This window comes from Nematolebias whitei, chromosome 1 (assembly GCF_014905685.2).
Source record: "Nematolebias whitei isolate Nwh7 chromosome 1, NemWhi1, whole genome shotgun sequence".
Classification (NCBI taxonomy): Eukaryota; Metazoa; Chordata; class Actinopteri; order Cyprinodontiformes; family Rivulidae; genus Nematolebias; species Nematolebias whitei.
This window is the reverse complement of record NC_056498.1, coordinates 46,964,110-46,986,328: the sequence shown is the minus strand read 5'-3', so window position 1 is coordinate 46,986,328 and position 22,219 is coordinate 46,964,110. Positions and strand designations below refer to the sequence as shown.

Sequence of the window (22,219 nt, the reverse complement as noted above, 5' to 3'; positions counted from 1 at the left end):
TCCCTGTGATGGACTGGAGACCTGTCAGGTGTCCCTGTGATGGACTGCAGACCTGTCAGGTGTCCCTGTGATGGACTGGAGACCTGTCCACGTGTCCCTGTGATGGACTAGAGACCTGAGCATGTGCTTAAATGATGTGCTGCTACAGATTTCAGGATGAGTTTAAAGTTTAGGGATTTGTGAACTTTAAGACATTTTGCATATTTAAACAACAATAGTTTCACTTAAAGTTCTGCATTTCAGGACACATTATCTTATTATATTTAGACTATGTTTGTGCCAAAAGAAGATTTTTAACTTCAGCTTTTATTTTTGAATCGGAGCATTCACAATCGATCAAAAATCAAGTGAAGGCACAATGGGACAGAGTTTTATGGGTGTCCATCTCGTCCTAACAGACAGATTTTGTCCCGAACAGTTAGAAAAAACACTTACTGTGCTGCTGACCATAACACCGGCATCACCTTTAAGCTTTTTAGTTATTGTGTAATCTTAAATGTATATTTCTGTGTTACTTTGGGAATATACAGAAGTAGCTTCTGTCATTATTAGACTTCAGAACTCCTAGTCTTTATCATCTCATCCCTCCTGTTTTGACCTTTGACCCTTTGTAGATCAACAGGACAGCTCTGACTTTTATCAGAGAAAAAACATTTCAACCAACCGCTCAGACTGTTTTCACGGCTTCATCCATTAACACACAACACCAGATCTGCATCACATCATTGCTGCTTCTCAGGGCTGAAGAGAGGTTTAAAATTTAACATTAACTCAAACAAAAAATAGTAAAAAGTATAAAGATGGTTTTTATCGGAGCCTGTTAGCAGATAACATCTATCAGCTTAAAACCAACAAAGGTGAGTGGAATATGAATGAGATGTTGACGATAACAGCTGTATTAGATATTTATCTGTTTGTTTCTATTTTTTTATGGATCACCCGCTGCCCAGAGAAATAATTTCAGATGTCTGAGCGTGTAGGTGTTTGTCTGTAGCGTTAGCGATAAACTCTCAGGAACCATCGCATGGATTTTAATAAAACTCCACCCATCCATTATCTTTACCCACTTTTTCTTTTCCAGGTCACTGGTGCCCATATCCAGCAGTCGCTGCGTGAAAGGCGGGGGACGCCCTGGACAGGTCTCCAGTCCATCACAGGGACACAAAGAGACAAATGAGACAACGAACGTTCACTCTCTCATCTAGGGACAATTTAGAGTTACAGTCAGTCTAACATGCATGTTTTTGGTCTGTGGAAGGAAACCGGAGTACCCAGAGAAAACCCACGCATGCACGGAGAGAACATGCAAACTGCACCCAGAAAGGTCCCGGGCCGGGATTTGGTCTGGCGACCTTCTGGCTGAGAGACAACAGCTCTACTGCCTTTAAAAAATCTCTCAGGGTGTAAATACTTTGTAACTTCTGTAGCTTCTGGATTCAACCTCATTCAAGATGGCTGCCACAGCAAAACAACTTTAGTAAACACCACGAAGACTACAGCTCATTCGATTATACAAATACTGAGCTAAAACTTGTGTGGTAGTAGCTGACAGTCGTTCACATCATGTAGTAATAATAATAACTATAATTTATTCAATTTGTACTGCACTTTACATTTTGCAATCTCAAAGTGCTACAATATAAATCGTCTAGAGAGAGTAAACATGGACTAAAAAATTTAAAACTAAAAAATACCAAAAACAGCAGGATTAAAAATATCTTTAAATACTAGAAAATCTTTAAAATAAAAGTATTCAGTCCTTTCTTAAAACTTCTTGCAGTGTGGGGTATCCTTAGCTGGTTGGGGAGGTTGTTCCACAAACGAGGAGAGCAAAAGGCCCTGTCCACCCATGGTGTCGTCACCCATGCTGGTGTCACCCATGGTGTCACCCATGGTGCACAGTTTTGTCCGGGGAGGGCGGAGCTGGTAGGAATTTGTGGAGCGAAGGGACCATGTTGATGTCTGAGCAGTGAGCAGTTCTTTAAAACAGTGTGGAGCGTTGCCATGAATGGATTGGTGGGTGGGTAAGGAAAACTTGTATTCAATACGGAGTGAAATGGGAAGCCATTGGAGGGATTTAAGGATTGGGGTGACGTGGTCATGTTTCCTTTGTGTCATCAGAATCCTGGCTGCACTGTTTTGTACATACCCAACAAAATCCATGCTCAGTAATCCAGGTATACAATCCAACAATTTTCAGTGAGGTCATCTGGACAGTTTATTTTTTTGTGTGTGCTGAAACGTTTCACCTTCCATCCAGAAGGCTTCATCAGTGAAGGAAACACACAATACAAAACTGATTCTTCCCCCAAACAGCTTACTCCAAAGTGGAACAAACCAGTTATGTTGGTGCTAAGATGGTCTCTTTGGCACACTCCCTCCTACAGTGCTGGCCCTCTCCCTCGTCGATAGTCATGTCAAATTGGTTCAAAACCAACAAAGTCCATGCTCAATAATCCAGGTATACAATCCAACAATTTTCAGTCAGGTCTGTACATACTGAAGTTTTTGAATGCACTCTGAGCACGAGACATTGCATGAGATCCAACACAGCATCTTTACAAGAATTGTCCAAAACAGCCATAGCTCCGCCCCTCTATTATAATTTGATTCTAATTTAAACCTCAAACTGAGTCGCTGAGTTTGTGACGCGAAGAACTGAAATGTAACAAAAGATACGACGACCTCAGGAAGGTTTGTGTCCCGTCATGTTTCTCAATGAGCGTCTGAGTCTTTGACTGAACAACTTTTAGTTTCTCATAAAATTCAAGGCTCCGGTTTTATATTTACCGAACGTGACGTCGAGGACAAATCTGGGCTTTCGCACAGTAAGGCTGCAGCGACTCTTATCAGTCCGGCTCGTCCTCTCCTCACATTTTATTGTAACTTAAGCTTCAAAAGGGACAGTCTGGTAAAAACAAGCAGAGAGAAAATTGGATTTCCTCTGAGCTCCTGCTTTTAGAAGAACTCACAATGTGCCACCATCAGAGCCGTGGCGTCGATGAATGGGATCCACGCTCAGATCTGCAGAACGGCTGCACAAAATCATTCCTCTCCTGATCCCACAGATAGCACTTCAGAGCCGTTTGAGCTGAAAGCAGGTGTGCTGATGAGCTGCGAGCGTTCAACTTCAGTTTTTACCACCTGAGTGTGAAAGAACAGCTGCTTCTAAAACTGAGACAGGTTTTTTTTTTTTTTTCAAACCAGTCGTGCTCAAACATGAAGATGTTGGAAAATTATCAAACCATTACACATTCCTGCAATTAGATGCAACTTTATTGAAACTTCCTGCAGAATCATGACTTCTGCCTGATCGCTGTGGGATCTGTGGACGAGCGTGTCGCGGAGCTGTGATAAAAGTAAACGACACAAAGTAAACGCTGATCTACTGAAGGACGTAAAGACTGGTTTCCATTTTGTCTCACAGATGGAGAAACAGTAAATATTGTTTTACTGTTAGAGAGAAACTGCAGCAGAGACTCACGGTGGAAACACAAAGAAACCATTTTATGTTCGAGCGGAGCAAAACCATCAAGACGTTTGTTCAAAGAGTTACTTTTTTCAGCTGCCTTTTCTATTTGTTCCAAACAGGGTTTGATAAAGGTCTGCACCACAACAAGCAGTCCAAAGGAACCAACTTCCAGACATGAGCTGGACAACAGGAGAACAGAAACATGTAAATCATTTATCACAGAGCTGAAGTGAAAACAGCTGGTTGAACAATCAGCTGAACAGTCCAGGTGAGTGCAGCACAGGAAGCTGAAACACTGAAACTGGGCTCAACTACTACCGGTAATTGTAAGATGAGTGTTTTCTGGACTGGAACTGAACAGAGAATGAAGTAAACCTAAATGTTTTTGGTGCAACATATTAATTTGAGTAGGAATTAAACTGGGGAGAAGAATAGAGGCAGATTTTAGCATCACAATAAGCTTTATTATCATTGTACCGGGATACAGTGAAATTATGTTCGTACAGTCGTCTGAAAGATGGGCCGAGTGCACGTTGCTGCTGCTAAAAAGAGTGGCCCCTTATTCTTTATCAGAATACTTTTAGACAAGAAAAGGTAAAAGGCCATGAGGATGGATAGTGGCAAAAACAGCTAGATCATAAGGCGAATATAGAAAACTAAAAACAGGAACATGTCTGCATTGGTTCCTGCCAGGAGTCCAACAGATTCTTAAAACCACTTAGAGAGGTCAAGGTCGAGAGCTTCAGGTCTTTTTGCAAGATATTCCAGGAAACAGGAGCGGAGTAGGAGAAGGCCCTTTTGCCTAGTTCAGTCCTCACTGAGGGAACACTGCAGGTAATAATGTCCTGAAAGTGCACGCTGTAGCTGCACTCACGCAGAGACATGTAGGAGGAGATGTATGAAGGCAGCAGACCAAGAAGTGATTTAAAGATGAAACGGTGCCAGTAGGAGAGTCTGTGTGAAGTTAATGATGTCCAGTTAACCAGTGAATACTGGGTGCAGTGGTGGGTACGATAATCACAGCCAGTTATGAATCTTAGTGCACCATGATAGACAGCATCCAACATCTACAGGGTTCATGTAAATAATGTCACCGTAATCAATGGAGGGAAGGAAGGTCACAGATACAAGGCGTTTCCTAGCATTCAGAGTTAGACAGGATCTGTTTCTTAAAAATATAGATGATGAATGCGATAGATGAAGCTTTGTCTCTAGTTAACCATGTCCCAGGAGAAATTTGATAGTCGGCTCGTATCCGAGGCCAAATGGGGGAATCAGATTCAGATAAGCCACAATTGTTGAATTTCTTCAGGCAGACTGTTTATTTTTTTGGCTTGTCAGCCTTGAGTCATGCTGGAACTTTCCCAGTCCAAAATGGCCAAATGTATGGGTATTTCACTCCACTGGTCCATGTTATGAACCTCCTCAAGGTCGATCCCAACATTCTGGCAAGTCTTAGAAGCTGCAGGTGGCCTGTGATTCTCACAAATCGCTTCCATCTTATGGTTTAGCTTGTAAGTCACCTGATTTTGAGTACTCGTAGCACAAACCAAACTGTCACACTGCCTTGAAAGCTTTGCCATGGCCGAAATTGCTGCAATACATTTTTTTTGTCCAAGACAGTGCAGAATGACGGATCCTGGTGAGTGAAGGGAAAACTTTTTTCTATCACTAGGTGGAATGGTTAAGACAGTGAGTGGCCAATGGTGGCCTTGGTCACCGCAGATTAAGATTTGGCCACCCCACCGGCCACCTCAATCATGAGGAAATTATATTTTTAAGCAATATAAAAACTAGAAAGCATAGTTTCCTCAAATGATCGGGTGGCCGGTTTACATACATACATACACACACATATATATATATCTTGGATTTTGATTGAGCAACCTAGTTTTTGAAAGGAAGCTGCAGCCACACACCAAAACTGAAGTGGGTACCTCGCCTGTTTTTCAGGTTATCATGCTCACAACATTCACAGATGGATGGACAGACAGAAGATATTTTCAATTCAGGTCTCATATTCAGGTCTCTCTTGTAAATGAGTCCTTGAGGCTCAATGGGATTAACCTGTCTAAATAAAGGTTGAATGAATTCCACCTTTTTGCTCTGCAACGAGGGTCAGTGAGGACTTAGTACATTTACAAAAACCCTGCAAAGTGTCATTTGCGTTTGTAATTTCACAGCTAACCCATCTGCTTCTCTTTGAGCTGGTGCTGCTGTTGGTGGCGGAGCGGTTAGAGAAGGCAAGGCTGTAATGGGAAGGTTGCAGGTTAGAATCCCCCGACCATTAAATCTAAATGTGGATGGAAAAGGTGAAGCACACACAATAGAATTAGCAGATTTTGTTTAGTTAATAGGATGTAGAGGTAGAGCAAATAGAGAGTGCAAACGATGTGCAAAAATTAAGAAAAAAAATGGCACCGAGAATCCCGGCTTGAGAATATTTCACAAGTTTTTTAAAAAAGTTACACAAATTGAGTTTGTGAGCCATTTTAAACGAGCCGTTGTAAAAGTTTAACATGCTTTGTTGTAGTTTATTAACTCCAAACGATGCTCTGAGTCTCCTGCTCCGTGATACTCACAGGACGAGTGGCTGCTGGGGAAGCTCTTGCGTCCTTCAGAGACCACCTCTGGCTCCCCGGTGCACAGCATCTTTGCGTTCACTTGACCATCTGGGAAACACCGTTGGAGGTAATCTGGCCTGGGTCTGAAAAATTAACATACAATTCATTATTTACAGACTTTACACAGATTAAATGAAATATGTGACTGTATGTGATTAAAGCCTCAAGATGCAGCACAGACGCTTGTGAGATCTGTCACTCACCTGCCAACAATCAGCTTGATGGTATTTGTGAAGACTCCGTTTAAGGCGAGTGCCAGGGACACAGCTGGGGGGAAAAGACATAAATCTTATATTATCTTATTATTTAAAGAAGTAAAATTAAATAAGTTTTATGTTTGATCTTTCAGTAGTGGATTATTATTATTTTTTTGCTCTACAGGCTCTGGCAGCTCTCACACAATGATGGTTGTATTTAAAACAAAGCAGCAAAGTTCACGGGGAGTTCTGCGTAGAGCAGATGGTTGCCAGCATTCGTGTGTGAAACAGCATAAACACTCCTCATCCCTGAGCAGCAACAGGCGAGAGAAGCTTCAGTGCAGCAGCCCTGGAGGCTTTTCTCCGAGCACTTTAGCTCAGTGCATTCACAGTATTTTACCTCTCAACAGCAAAAAGAGCAATAATGATTTTGCCAGCGTCTGTGTGTTTGTTATCTTGTACCTTTGGCACAATATCTTGTGAACCGGTGGAAGGGTTTTGAATTAAACTTTCAGAAAATAATCTTTAAAAGAACGTCTCATTTACTTATGGTGATCATCTCAACCAAGATGGCCGCCACAGCTAAGCAACCTGAACAAACACAAACTGGTTAAGACCCAGACAATTATACGGCTACTGAGTTACTCTGAGCTGTTTATCAAATGTTGCCTTTAATTATCAGAGTCGACTCTGTTAGCGAAATATCTATTGAAACACAAATGGACTTTGATGAAGCTTTCTAAGAAACAACGTTCGGACTTCCAGTCCAGTTTAAGATGGCCGCCACAGCCAACTGATCTGACGAAACACAAAAATAGCTGAAACAGTCAGTTTCACAGATACTGAGCTAACATTTGGTGTGGTAGTAGCTGTGCATGATCCCCAACACATGGCCCGAGCACAACACTTTTTTTTTACTTAAAAGCTTAACAACTGCTTGCATTAAATCTCTCTGTTGGAAAAATGACTTGTGGACCAGTTAACTATGGCCACTACAGCTAACTGACATTAGCCAACATAAAAAATGAATTTAACTTAATCGGTTTCACACATTACCGGTAAGATGAAATTTTATGTTTGCATCTGCTCCTAACAGTCAACATTGTCTGTTAGCAAATTATCTCTTGCACCACTGCATGGATTTTAACTGCCTATAGGCCTGGTTATACTTCACAAGATGTTATGGTGTTTTTCACATGGACAAATCCTACTCAGAGAGAAACTCCTGATAAGCCCCTCCCACTGCAACACATGACATTCAGAAACGACACAGCGACGACACAGTTGGCGGAGTGGATGCTTATTTTCATTTGATGCTGGAGGAAGATCTGATACATTTGTTTCTAACTGAGGAGAAGCAATGTTTTGTAAATTTGTCACGAAGAAACTGCCGCCGTTTTTGACAGATGGTGCAGGATTGTGTCCCAACACAGCCCGGCTGAGACACACCTCCTCACCGACAGCACAGCCTTGGAGAGCCGCCTGCGTCTCCTCCATGCATCCTAATTACCCAGTCTTCATCCATGAGTTGTTTGACTACCTTTATACCTTTATGTACCTATATATATATATACCTTTATGAGCATGCATCAGGAGACCACCTTTATAAGTTTTGCTGGAACAGTTGTAAAGATGGTGGCATTTTCTACTGGCCTCGGCCAGCTGATCCTCAGCAGAGATGAAACGAGATCAGCTTCGTTCAGCCTTTTCATGAACAAACACGCCTACCACCTGACCAATCACACACTAGTTGGTGCTGTGAGAAACCAGTTCTGTCTTGGGGCTATGCACAAGAGGGAATTTCCGGGTGGGGTGCGAAAAGAAAAGTACACAATTTTTGCAACGCAACCACGTCTGTGAGTCACAACTTATGACTTCTCATGGAGTATAAACCAAACTCATTAACAGTTGAAGCCCAGCTGTACAGCACCAAGTGGGTCTCTGTGGTACTGCACTGAGCTGGTTTAGGTCATATCTGGCAGACAGATCCATGTGTGTCAACATAGCTGGTTCTGAATCCTCTATTGCTCCTCTGTTTTTTGGGGTTCTACATGGCCCTCTTTTAGGTCCCCTGCTTTTCTCCCTTAACCTGCTTCCTTTGGGCTCAATCCTCAGAAAGCATGGCATCTTTTTTCACTGTTATGCTGATGATAATCAGATTTACATGCCACTAAAAAAAAGATGCCCCCCTCAGTTTGTCCACTTCTGTTGTGTCTTGAAGGCATCAATGCCTGGATGTCTTTAAACTTTTTAAATTTTAATGAAAAGAAAACAGAAGTGATGGTGTTTGGTCCTAGTGGTTCTTGTGAACCTTGCCCTGTTGATCTGGGTCCTCTGGCAACACACGTAAAGAAAACTGTTTCTAACTTGGGTTTTAAAATGGACAGTGATTTTAGATTAGATTCCCAGATTAAAGCGGTGGTCAAGGCCAGTTTTCATCACCTCAGACAGCTGGCTAAGGTAAAGACCATCCTTACACAACAGCAGCTGGAAACAGTAATCCATGCCTTCGTCACCTCTCGGCTGGATTACTGTAACGCTCTTTACCTTGGTGTCAGCCAATCCTCCCTCAGACGCCTCCAGTTGGTCCAGAACGCTGCTGCTCAGCTTCTAACTGGAGTTCAAAAGAGGGAGCACATCACCCCCACTCTGGCTCCTGGAGGTGCCGAGGTCCAAACGAGGACAGAGGTCCAAACTGAGGCTCAGAGGGGACAGAGCTTTTTCTGTAGCTGCTCCAAGACTGTGGAACGATCTCCCTCTTCCCATCAGACGAGCCTCTGCAAGGTCCATTTTTAACTTTTAAAAACAGATTTTTACTCCCTGGCTTTTTGCACAGACTAAAATTTGTTCTGCAGTTTTTATTGTTTTTATTGGTCTTACTGTTTTTATATGTACAGCACTTTGTTGCAGCTGTGGTTGTTTTAAAGGTCTTCATAAATAAAGTAGTAGTAGAAGTCAACCCGATTCAAGATGGCCACCGCAGCTCATTGACATTAGCTAATGCAAAAATTGTTCCAACTCATAAGTTTACAGGCGTTTTTTTGGTATTTGGCACAAATCAAAATCGTTTTTTCTTCACAAGTCAGAAGGTGCACGTTGGAAGGTCGAGAACAAGAATGCTTGAAAGTTCATTTTCCTTTCATCTCGAGGCAATAAACATTGTTTTGTTATAACAGGATTTTGATGTTGCTTTCTCCGACTTAAAATAAACTCATTTTGTCACGTTAACAGTCTATTTAGTAAAAATGAGAAAACAACCGATTTCCTCTTATGGCTTTAAAGAAGCTGCACTAATAACATATGTAAAGCAAAGAGGACGACACATTTCGGTTCCATTTTCATGAAATGTCTCCTGTCAGAGCGATCTTAAGAGCTGAAATCGAATGAAGCAGATACTCAAACGTTTGACAAAATTGCTTTATAATCTCAAAAACACAATTTGTTTCTTGAGGCAGTTAAGTTAATTTACCTTGTTTCAGGAAAACAAAAGGTCACTGGCTTCAGATAAAGAGATGAATTAACTTGTTATCAGAAAAAAGCAGCTTTGCTCTGTTGTATCAGACCGTCATGGGTTTACTTCTTTGTTGCCTTGTTTTCCTCTCCTTAGTGTGTGTGTGTGTTGTTCTGTATATTGCATCAGCCCATCCATCTGTTCGCACCAGCTAATCAAGATGTTGTAGCATCTCTGAGTTTTTCTGCAGTTCTCCTCACACAGCACAACCTTTTGTTTCTTTCAAGCTTCTGTTCAAAGTCTCGATTTCTGAGCCACAGAATCCTTTGATGCAACTCTTCTTTTACTTCTTGGACAACAGATACATATCTTCGGCTTTTCATAGCTAACACTAATCAGCAAAAGCTCAGAATAATTCAGCTCCTTTAGGCACAACTCTATTAGTACTTTGTATTTCTTACCAACAAAACAGGGATTTCCCATCAGTAGTATCTAGAGAAAAGGATTGTTAAATGTTAACGTGAAGAGATAAATGCCTAGATTAAAGTCTGTGGTGGGCTTCAGGAGGACTACAGTTGGCTGACAGGTAGGCATTGTGCTGTGAATGAATGTTCATTTAATTGGCTATAAAGAAAACTTCTGAGACTCGTGATTAGAGAAAGGACCTGCTCCCACAAGGTAATCCCAGCAGTCCAATTTAATTAACCATATTTCAAATTTATGACCTCCCCGAGCTCGTGGGAGAAGCTGAGTGTTAGTATTGGTCATCTGAGAAAAGCTGGTGGGGATGGGATGAACGCCTGGAGTGTATTTTCAATTTAGCCGTTCTGACGGGAGAATTATTCTGCTTTTTTTCTAGTTAGATCTCTCACAGGTAACTTCTGCTCCAGTATGTTTGATCTGAACACAGACACACTTTGTGTTGCTATTGCTTAATGATATGCTGATGACACTGTGATGATCCAAAACAACAGCTCTCACAAAGAGCCATCGTGCTGGATGATGATCCTACGCTCACCAAGACCTATGTGACCTATCAGTACACGACTGAATCAGCGTTCTTGGTGCCGCTGTGTTCTTAGTGCTCACTAATTAGGGTTTTCCTTGAAATTTCCTGCATCCCCATGATGCTCTTCTGTGCCCTCACCATCCTCTGTTCGCATGCTAGATTATCATGACACTAGAACGACAGGTGTGTTTTGGTTACTGTTTGGTAGTCGTTGGTGTTTATTGACGGGTCTGTACCTATTTGGTCATTATGTTTACTCAAGAATGTTAGTTCTGGTATTTGTGTTTTCATTTCACGTCTTTAAAACGTCTTCAGTTGATCCAGAGTCTTAACTGGAGTTAGAAGGAGAGATCATATCTTTCCAGTTTTAGCTTCTCTCCATTGGCTCCCTGTCAAGTCCAGAATTTAATTCAAAATCTTACTTCCAACCTACAAAGCCCTCAACAACCTAGCTCCATCTTATAATACAGATCTTATTGTTCCATATTTTCCTAACAGGGCACTTCACTTAGTGCTTAGAGTAGTTTGTATTTATAATTATTTCTATCTTAACATGCGTTGTTGTTCTTTTGTTTGTTTGTTTGTTTTGTCTTTCCTCCTATAGAAAGACCTGCTCGCTTCCATTCTGGACCTGACATTCTGTGGGTGTCAGTTTCTACTTCCTGGCCTCTAAAACCCAGACGTTCAAAGCAGATGTTTGTAAGTCAAAAAGAAAAACTTCCTGTTAAAAGGGAGTTTTTCCTTTCCACTGTTGCCTTTGTGCTTGCTCAAGATGGGAGACTGCAACGAAGTGAAGACTCAACACAACCTGCTGCTTCCTTAGATAAATAACTTTTACTAACTGACTTTTTATGTAGTGAATATTTCGGTTCAGTGTCCTGAGATAACTTCTGTTGTGACTTGGTGCTATAGAAATAAACTGAATTGAATTTGATCAGTTTGATCAGGACCCTCAGACTTCCCCCCACGCCCCTGTCCCTGAAAATATAGTTTGACATTAAATGGGTCCGTGGTGAAAAATGGTTGGGGACCACTGCTCTAGACGATTTCGAGAAGTTCACAACTTTGTGACAATTTCAAATTAAAAGTTGCTTCACAAATTTGTTGGAACATGTTCAACACTCAAGCGACAGGACTGGACCTCAACAAGAGCGTACAAAAACCACCTTCGTTCTGGCTGTTTCCATCGGTCTTAGCTCAACCGTCCACGGTACGGAGGCCCAACAAGACAAACCACATGGTTTGCTGCCATGAAAGGTGTGTGCAGTCCCGTTTGTGTTCTTTCAGTTAGAAAAATATCTCATCAGTCTTATTTTAATAAAACTCAAAATGCTCATTAGCCGTACATCTACAAGTATCTTCTCCAGCCAACCTGATTTTAGGTGCTGCCACAACAAATTAACGTTATAAAACACAAAACTGTCTTTGACTCAGTAATTTACAGATGAGTTAAAATCAGGTGTGGGCGTAGCCAGGGCTTAATTTGTAAACCAAACGATGCCGGAACGCAAAGAGCGGGGGTCGCATCTATTATGCGTAACCGCTGACAACCCGGAAATGTGGGCCGGTGTTGCGCCAAAAATCGATTGACTGCCAAATGGCAGCCGTGGGAACGTGCACGGGAGGACTTTAACAAGAATTTAACAAGATAAACACCTAAAACAATTATTTGTTTGCTCAGTTTTATAGTAAAAGTGTGTCTCAGTTGAACTTTTACTTAATAAATACACTTCAGTGGTTACATTTTTGCCGGGACGACGCATCAAAAATGAAGCTGATTTGACGTTTGCTGCATACATGATCCCAGAGCTGGATGAAGGTGACCTGGTATGGCAAGCCAATTGGGTTATTAATAGTCACTTTTACCTATTACATGGCACAATAGCATGCCATACTATTCAAGTGCCATCTAGCGGCTGAAAATGGTAGTGCTCGATATTTTCAGTCAGATTGAATGAAAATGGTCATATCTCAGCCAAAAATCGGTTTATAAATATAGGAAAAAAATCCATAAATACTTTGCTTCAGCGTATAAGTCGCAGGGCATGCAAATGATGCAAAAAAAAATGTGACTTATATGCCGAAAAATACGGTAACTTGCTGGTTAAACTCTGAATATGTGTTGAGTTATTTTGACTGATTAAAACTAGGGAGGATATAAAAATCTTAATGAAGAAAGACACCGGTGCTGTCATTAGACGATGATGATCTTCTCCCCCAGCCCTGACAGGTAAACAAGACATTCAAGCATTATTATTTTTTTAACATCTAAACATATTGCCTATAAAAACATCATGCTTTCTTTAAAATGTACTGATTAATTATATTTCTAAGCAAAAGGATGAGAAATACAATGAGAAAGCAGTTGATTAATTTGAGTTAATGCTTTGGCACATTAGTACAAATATGTTTCTGCTGAAAACTGTTTTTTTGGCTCAGTGGAGGATTACTCTTCCTTCGTGCATTAAATAATAATCTCCGTATTCAGCTGATGAAAAATAGTTCTTAAAGCTTTATAATCAAATTAAGACAGCACTACAGAACCATCTCTGCATCGTTCTCAAAGAAAAGTCTGGTGGAAATTACGATCCTCCAACGACTTCATTATTTCAGAACTCTCAGATATATTCGTAATTAAACAGCAAATGTTGGGGAATGATAAAAAAGATTATTAGAAATCTTTGAAAAGGGAACACTGCGTTCTTTTTTTAACTCCATAAGGAGAGAAAGAGAAATATGTTTCCGACAACAGAAAAAACCCCCAACCCATTTTAATTAAATGGAAGCAGCTCGACGATTTATAAAAAATGAATGTGTGAATTTGGAGTTAGACCTTCAGAGATAAACTTGAACTCAGTAACTTTGCAGGAACAGACGTGTTACCACAAAGTTCCTGGAGAAACTCTGACAGGGACTTGTGTCAATTTTAAAATTTTTATTTGACAGGACTATGTTGGGGTTTGCTCTCAGCTACCAACACATCAAATTTCAGCTCAATATGGCAAAATAAATAAATAAATAAATAAAATCAGAGTTCAAGTCATTTTATTTCTTTTAAAGCTATGGTGGCCATGCTGGATTTTTGATTTGGATTCAGTATGTGATTGGGAATGTTCTCAGCTATAACCTCACCAAATTTCAGCTATACATGTGTAAAATTAGCTGATTTAAATGTAGCTTTGGTGGCCATCTTGCATTTAAATTTCACTTAATTGTTTATTGGGCGTTGCTCTCAGCTACCACCAAAACAAACTTCAGTTTAATATCTCTAAAAATGGCTGATTTATAGTTTGTTTTTTTTCTTTTTAGCTCTGGTGGCCATCTTGGATTTTTGATTTGCAACCAGAGGCTACCAGTTCACCAAATTTCAGCTGAATGGCTCTTGTAGCCATTTGAAATTAGCTTTGGTGGCCATCTTGCATTTTTATATTTCCATGTTTTGTGCATCGCTGTCTTCAACCAGCACACCAAATTTCTGCTCAATATATTTTAAAATAGCTGTTATCATATTTTGTCCCTTTTAGCTAACGCGGACACCTTGGATTTTTAATTTTCATTATGTATAACAACTCGCTCTCAGCTACGACCCACCAAACTTCTGCTCAATATCTCAAAGAATGACCGAGTTATAGTCACTTTTGAGTTTTCTGAGGTAGCTGTGGCAGCCATCTTGAATCAAAATGGTTCCAAAAGTTAATCAATGTTTTGTTCAGAGACCTCTTATGTGACCTCACCATGGCAGTTAGAGGCTGCTGAGAGTTCAGTGTTGTCATATGAGGAAAAATGATGTATTATTTTTGCTTATTACGTCGCCACGGTAACTCGAAATGTCAATCAAAGTAAGAGCACACATCACGGTGCCGAGCCGGTCGGTCCGGGCCACATTAAAGTTGAATGGGTCTGGTGATATTTTAAAACAAGCTGCTTTTTCATTTCATGTCCACACGAGCGTGAAGTTTCTGCCTTAATAGATCTGAAGGTAGCACTGCTGAAAAGCTTCACTACGTTTAAACCTAAAATAACAGGTTTATTTATTTCTTCTTTTAAATGACACTGTTCTTGTTTTACCGCTGCATGTCCCTCTCTGCAGACAGTTCAAGTCTCCGCGGCGATGTAATCTCTGCACCGAGCCGCCCTCTCTTCACCAGATTCATCTCAGCGTGTCGCTTTAATTGGATTGGTGGCAAACTTTTATTTTGTTATTCTCCTGGAAATGCCAAAGTGCCTGCAACTCAGGATTGCTGGAGATAAGAAAAACTAACTCACATGGTGAGTTTAAAGAAGTAATCTGGACTCTTTTGAAGTGAAGTTCTATCAAAATTACCGGTAACGATTTATCCTTCAGCTTCAACCTTATTGAGCACGAACCTTGATTGAGGAATAACACATTTAACATGGAGTTGAATACGCCATCTATGTGCACAAACTATAATAGATGCCACAAACATTTGAACCAGGAGTGTGGTTAGACTCCGTTTAGACACCAAACCTTCTTGTAAATGACACTTTGTGCCAGTCGGAGCGTTAACACGTGACACAACCTCGAGCAAACATCTGAGTTAATTTTGACTTCACAGGTTGACTGTCAGCACCAGATTTATGGCGTTTTAATGAAAGGCCCCCACGCACCTAAACATGCCTCTTTGATCTCCGTCCTGTCTGTCCTCTGAATTATCTTCACCACAAATATCACGGCCAGCGGGGTGAGGAAGGAAATCGCCTGTGAAGGAATAAAGAACAGTTATTAGAGATGCTGCGCAGCATTCCTTCACGTCTGCTCTTCAGGTTAATGGTTAAAGGCCTCCTGCTCCGGGGTCATGACCTGAACCCATCTATTATTCAGGGCTAATTTCTCAAAGGCAAACGGGGGGGCCAAATGAGCTTCTTTAATGATCAGTGGATCTTCCTGCTCAAACAGAAAAAATGAGCCTTGACTTGATAAGAGATTTGAGCCCCCCTCAGCACAGAGGCAATTATTCCCGCCACAGAATGTGATAATTAATTTAGGGACAAATGTAATGTATATTTCATTGTCTTAAGTAACAAAACATTTATGATTAATAATGATAATTTATGACAAATTAATTTAACTACATTGTGACAGACATTGGTGCAGTACAAACGACAGACAAGTGTTGTGAACGTCATACTCTGAGAAAAACTGATGCAGGAAACAGTTTACAGGGGACTGCCTAGAAAGGCAGCACCCTATTATTATCCACCTGAAAAGGGTCTTTCTCTTTTATCAACTTTAGTGCGGTCCGAACCGCAGTGTGTCCCCCCCCACAAATGTTATATCAAAACTATCGGCTCGGCACCGTGACGTGTGCGCTTACTTTTATTTGCATTTCAAGTTACCATAGAGATGAAATTTGCAAAAAAAGACGCCATTTTTTAATTGAAAAACACAGACAGAACTCTCAGCAGCCTCTAACTGCCATAGTGAGGTCACATGACCTGGAGTGGAGAGGTCCGTGAACAAAACCATAAACATGCATGTTATGCTGCCTTCAGGCCCAGGCCTTGTTAAAAAGAGATCTGCGATCTCAATGGGAGTTGCCTGGTTAAATAAAGGTTAATAAAAACACTGATTAACATTTGGAGCCATCTTGGTTCAAGATGTTGAACCATGAAGCTCGTTGTTGTAGATGCCTAATGTACATTAAAAATCCAAGATGGCTGCCTTAGCTAAAGGGGAAAAATATGATAACTCATCTATTAAAAAAGATACTGAGGTGAAATTTGGTGTGGTGGTACCTGACAGAGATGCACAACACATTCTAAATTCAAATCTAAAAATGCAAGATGGCCACCGAAGCTAATTTCAAATGGCTATAACGCAGCTGTTTTTAGAGCCATTCAGCTGAAATTTGGTGAACTGTTAGCTAAAATCAATCCCTGATTTCAAAGCAAAAATCCAAGATGGCCACCTGAGTTAAAAAGGAAAAATACTATAAATCAGCCATTTTCAGATAAAGTAATGTTGGTTTGGTGGTAGCTGAGTGTAATGCTCAATAAATACCGAGTTCAAATAAAAAATATAAAACGGCCACCAAAGCTACATTTAAACGGCTTTAGTTCGGCTATTTTTACACATAGAGCTGAAATTGGGAGGTTATAGCTGAGAACGTTCCCAATCACATACTGAATCCAAATCAACAACCCAAGATGGCCATTTAATCTTATCTTATCTTAATCTTAATCACTTAATCTTATTGTAAAATTTAAAAAATGACTTTAAGTCAGTAATTTTTTAGCATTTTTTTTTTTGACTGAGCTGAAATTTGATGAGTTGGTAGCTGAAAGCGAACCCCGACACACAGTCCTGTCAAATCAAAAATTTAAAATGGCCCCAATGTGGCAGTCCCCGTCAAAGTTTCTCCAGAAACCTTCTAGTTTATTATCACTATACATCATGGTTGCAAGGTGATGCTGAAAATAAAACTTTACATTATTTTATTTTATTTTTTTTACACATCCTTAGGCAAATTTCTAGGATTGTGTCACAGATCAGAAAATCTTTTCCTCCACTATTCGTGGAACATGATCAAGGACAGACGCGGTTATGATTTCCAAATTCAGACTGAGACGTGGAAGTTAAAGCCCTGCTCATGCTAAATTATTACATTTAACTTAAACCCATAAATGTCGTTGGAATTCTAAATTCATGCATCGTCACAAAGAAAGCCTGCCACTTGTTGCAGTGAGAACACGGAAGCGTTTCGCTTCAGGCTGCCTTCTGCCACGGTGAACCGTGACGCAGCTCCATGCAGATCCTGTCCACAGTCTCGTATTAACAGTCTGATGAACTCTCCACGGCTTCAGGGCTGCTGTCAGAGCTGACGCTCTGCAGAAGGCTGACTGCTGGCTGACAGGAGTCTCCTGGGAAGTTTGCAGCAACTTCTGAGGGGTGCTGGTGTTTTCTTTCCAATTCATAATTTAAAGGCACATCTCCAGCAAAGATCTGTGCACAATGAAGTTATAAAGCCTGTCAGTATTTGTTGGAAGGAAAAAGGAAACTAAAATAATAAGAGTCAGTAAACTGACTGTTTCTGCTTGGCTCCCAGCTGCTCATTGAGCTCTGCAGATAAACAGACTGATTCTGTTTGTTTGAGTTTCATGTTAAAAATAATGAATGGGCTCTCTGCAGCTTATCACGAAATACTCATTAAATGTTCTGCTGATGAGCTACTTTGAGCTAGTTTCATGTTTCTGCACAAAGCAGCTTATCCATCCATCCATCCAAGCATCCATGCATCCATCCATGCATCCATCCATCCATGCATCCATCCATCCATGCATCCATCCATCCATCCATCCATCATCTTTTTCTGGACTCAGGTCGCGGGGGCAGCAGCAGAGGAGGTCCAGACATCTTTCCACAGCCTCCTCTTCCAGCTCTTCTGGGAGGACCCCAAGGCGCAGGACAACAGTGAAATGTAATCTTTATAGCATGTCCTGGGTCTTCCCTGGGGTTTCCTCCCAGTCGGACATGTCTGATGCACCGCCCTAGGGAGGCACCCAGGGAGCATCCTTACCAGATGAACCACCTCAACTGGCTCCTCTGGATGTGGAAGAGAAGCAGTTCTACGCTGAGTCTCTCCTGATAACTGAACTTCTCAGCTAGTTTCTAAGGGAGAGCAGAGGAAACTGATTTTGATCACTTGCGTCTGTGATCTTGCTCTTTCAGTCTCTACCCAGAGTTCATGACCATAGCTGAGGGTAGGAACGTAGACCGACCAGTAAATGGATAGCTTTGCTTTACAGCTCAGCTCCCTCTTCACCACAACGGACCGCCAACAAAGTCTGTCTCTGTCTGTCGATCACCCACTCCATTTCTCATCCACCTATTCACAAAACTCCAAGAAACTTGAACGCGATCACTTGTGGCACCACGTCACTCCCAAACTGGAGAGAGCAATCCACCCTTTTCCGACTAAGGACCATGGCCTCAAAGTTGGAGGTGCTGATTCTCATCACTCAGCTGTGAACCGCTCCAGTGAGAGCTGGAGATCACGGCACAATGACGCCAACAGGACCACATCATCTGCAAATAGCAAAGATGTGATCCTGAGGCCACCAATCCTGGGGAAGCTATGGCTGAATGGTTAGTCATCATCCTCCAATGGGAGAATAATGGTTTACTTCCACCAGCAGTCACATGTTGATGTGTCCCTGGGCAAGACACTGAACCCCTCATCACCTCTGATGCACGTCTCATCAGTGTATGAATGTGATCTAAAGCTCTGATTAGTCTCTAGATTCAAATTATCTTTGTAGATATGTTATAGAGTGCTGTATGAATGTGTGTGTGGAGGTAAATTAGGGCACAGATTGTTTTTAAAGTGTTTTGATTATCTTGATTAGATACTCCAGAAAGGCACTCTATTAGTACAAACTGTTTACTATTTACCAAACCAGACTCCCTCTGCCCCCTGGCTGCACCAAGAAATTCTGCCCATAAAATGTATGAACAGAATTTTGTGATAACGGGCCGTGGCAAAGTCCAACTCCCTCCGAAGAGGTCCAACTAATGCGAACCAAAGTCTTGCACCACTTGTATAAGGACTGAATGGCTCGTAGCAATGAATCCCCAATCCCATACTCTGGGAGCAGCCCCCCAGTGTTTAATACCTTCTCCTAAGTCCAGAAAACAAATGTGAACTGAATTGGGCAAACTCCCACACCCCCTCGAGGGCCCTAGTTAGGGTAAAGAGCTGCTCCAGTGTTCCACGACCTGCATTGTTCCTCCTGACTCTGAGATTCAACCATTAATCAGAACATCTTCTCCAGTATCCCACAATAGACCTTACTGGGAGGCTAATAGTGATGCTCCTATAATTGGAGCGCACCCTCCGACCCCCTTTTTTGAAGAGGGAACCACCACTCCAATTAGGCAAAACAGTGTTTTTTTATTTATTACCTTTTTCTGTTCATTAGTTTAGTTTATCCAAAAGTTTTTAAACAAAATACAGAATGCAAATCTATGATCAAAACCTAAAACATGTGGCTCCTACTTTCAGTATTTGTGTGTGTGCGATTGATATTTGTAGTCAAACCACTTCCAGATGAATCTTGTGCAATCTGTAAGTTCTCAAAGTATGTGCTGTGGATGACTGTGAGCTACTACCACACTTAGCTTCATAGCTGTTAAATCGACTGAATTACAGTAGTCCCTCACTACTTCGTGGTTCGACTTTCGCGGACTCGCTCTTTCGCGGTTTTTCAAAGTAAGACTGGACATGACACACAACTGGCTGATTGATGGATAAGCCACAAAAGTGGCATGGATTGTTTATTTAAAATAAATTATTTTAAATGATATAGCACCTGCTACACCGGTGCGCTGCACCTGTGCACCTGCTGCACCAGTGCGTAGACTGCACCTGTGCACCTGCTGCACCAGTGAGTAGACTGCACCCGTGCACCTGCTGGAGCTTTGCACCTGCTGCACCTGCTGCACCTGCTGGAGCTTTGCACCTGCTGCAACTTTGCACCTGCCGCACCTGCCGCACCTGCTGCACCTGCTACACCGGTGTGCTGCACCTGTGGGAGAAGATCCCTCCTGCAGCAATGTGGTCATGATCTCCTCTCTTTCAGCCACACATTGCTCCTCTGGCTGAAGCAGCTTCATGAAGGGTTAACCCTTTGCTGTCTTGCTGCGCTTCTCTTCTCTACAGTTTTAATTTAAATATGGTAATATTTTAAATAAACAACCCATGCTGCATGGATTGTTCATTTAAAATCTTACAGTATTTAAATTGTTTATTTACACAGAAGGAGGGCGATTGGGAGTGAAACTTGCACTACTGTATCCCTACTTTACAGTTTTTCACTTATCGTGGGGGGCGAGGTCCCCTAAACCCCTCAATAAACAAGGGACTACTGTATAGACATTTTTGTGAGGACACTGTCTTGATTTGTAGTGACTCCAAAAGGTGAATAGTTGTATATGGATTCCCACTAACTAGTTTTCCACAGTTATTACCTGTGAGTTATAATACTCTAATGTAACCGCACCAAATTTTAACTCAGTAACTGTAAAAATGTATTTTTGTGTTTGCTAAAGCTGTGACAACAATGGAGGACATTTGCGTCACACAAAGTTAACGATTAATAGTGAGACACTTCTTTTAAATGGCACTCATGACCAGGACTTTATTGGTAATGAAGACTGTGACAGTTGGACAGCAGGTACTTACGAACATGACCTTCTTGGGGATGTGGTCTGACTTAATGAGAGGATTCTTGTAGAGCCAAAGCTCCTCAGGTTGTATAACTCTCTCAAAGGGCTCAAGGAACTCCGTGAACCTGCAGCAAAGGACAAAACAAACAGTAAACAGAGGTGCTTCATACATTTTACTGACTCAAGTTTTTTAAGATGTCACACGTCCTTAGTTGGGGTGCAGTGCATCAGAGCTCCTTCTGTGTTTTTGCAGAGTACAGGAAAATAATACTTTTGTGTTCTTCCACACAAAAACAGCTGAGACCGAAAGAAAAGTCTGACTTCACCTTAGATCACCCAAACGGCTGCATCATGCACTCCCCCCCAACCACTCCACCCCTCTCCTAACTTGGTTCTTTGTCATTTTAACAAGGTGTTTTGTCACATCGCTTTAAAACAATTCAATCCTCTGCTCTGTTCTGAAACAGAGGCGCTAGATAAAACTTCGATGAGCATAAAGCCTGAAGTCGTGTGCATGTTCACCAATGTAGCAGCAATGTGAAGCTATAAACAAGTGCATAATTAAGAAAACTCCTCAAGTGGAGGAGTTCAAGTATCTTAGGGTATGTGTTCACGAGTGAGGGAAGAATGGAGCGTGAGATTGATAGACGGATTGGTGCAGCATCTGCAGTATTGTGGACTCTGTGCCGGTCTGTTGTGGTGAAGAGGGAGCTGAACTGTAAGGCAAAGCTTTCTGTTTACTGGTCGGTCTACATTAACTATCCTCACCTCTGGTCATGAACTCTGGGTAGAGACTGAAAGAATGAGATCGTGGCTACAGGAGGTTGAAATGAGTTTCCTCTGCAGAGTAGCTGGACTCTCCCTTAGAGACAGGGTGAGAAGTTAAGTTATCAGGAGAGACTCGGTAGAACCACTGCTCCTCCACATCAAGAGTCAGAGTTTCTTTATTGTCATTCGCACCCCATGTGGTACATGTGGTGGAACGAAATTATGTACACAGGGTCCCAGTTACATCCCACAATAAAATGTAAAAGAAAAACAGTAATAACATCTAAGATATGAACTAAGAAAAACATCAACTAAATATACACTAAGCACTCATAACATAAAAAAAATTACGTCGAACATCAGCACAAACATGAACATGAGTCTGTGTGAGCAGATGAGCATGCATGAACACAGCAACATGAAAAAGATCAGCAGCAACATGATGTGATTTTTTTTCATAGTGATTATTCTAGTTAGAGATTCATGAGTCTAACAGCCTCAGGGTAGAAGCT

General features: G+C 41.4%; 1 protein-coding gene across 1 annotated transcript in view; it reads right to left on the bottom strand.

The window, feature by feature from the left end:
* The window catches only part of plpp4 (phospholipid phosphatase 4), an 86,580-nt gene that overhangs the window by 13,386 nt on the left and 50,975 nt on the right, over nucleotides 1-22,219 (bottom strand). The window contains exons 2-5 of the mRNA XM_037689859.1: nucleotides 20,956-21,064; nucleotides 15,383-15,473; nucleotides 6,300-6,363; nucleotides 6,055-6,179 (exon numbers count right to left, since the gene is read on the bottom strand). Of these exons, the coding sequence (XP_037545787.1) occupies nucleotides 6,055-6,179; nucleotides 6,300-6,363; nucleotides 15,383-15,473; nucleotides 20,956-21,064 (389 nt within the window). The remainder of the gene's footprint in view (nucleotides 1-6,054; nucleotides 6,180-6,299; nucleotides 6,364-15,382; nucleotides 15,474-20,955; nucleotides 21,065-22,219) is intronic.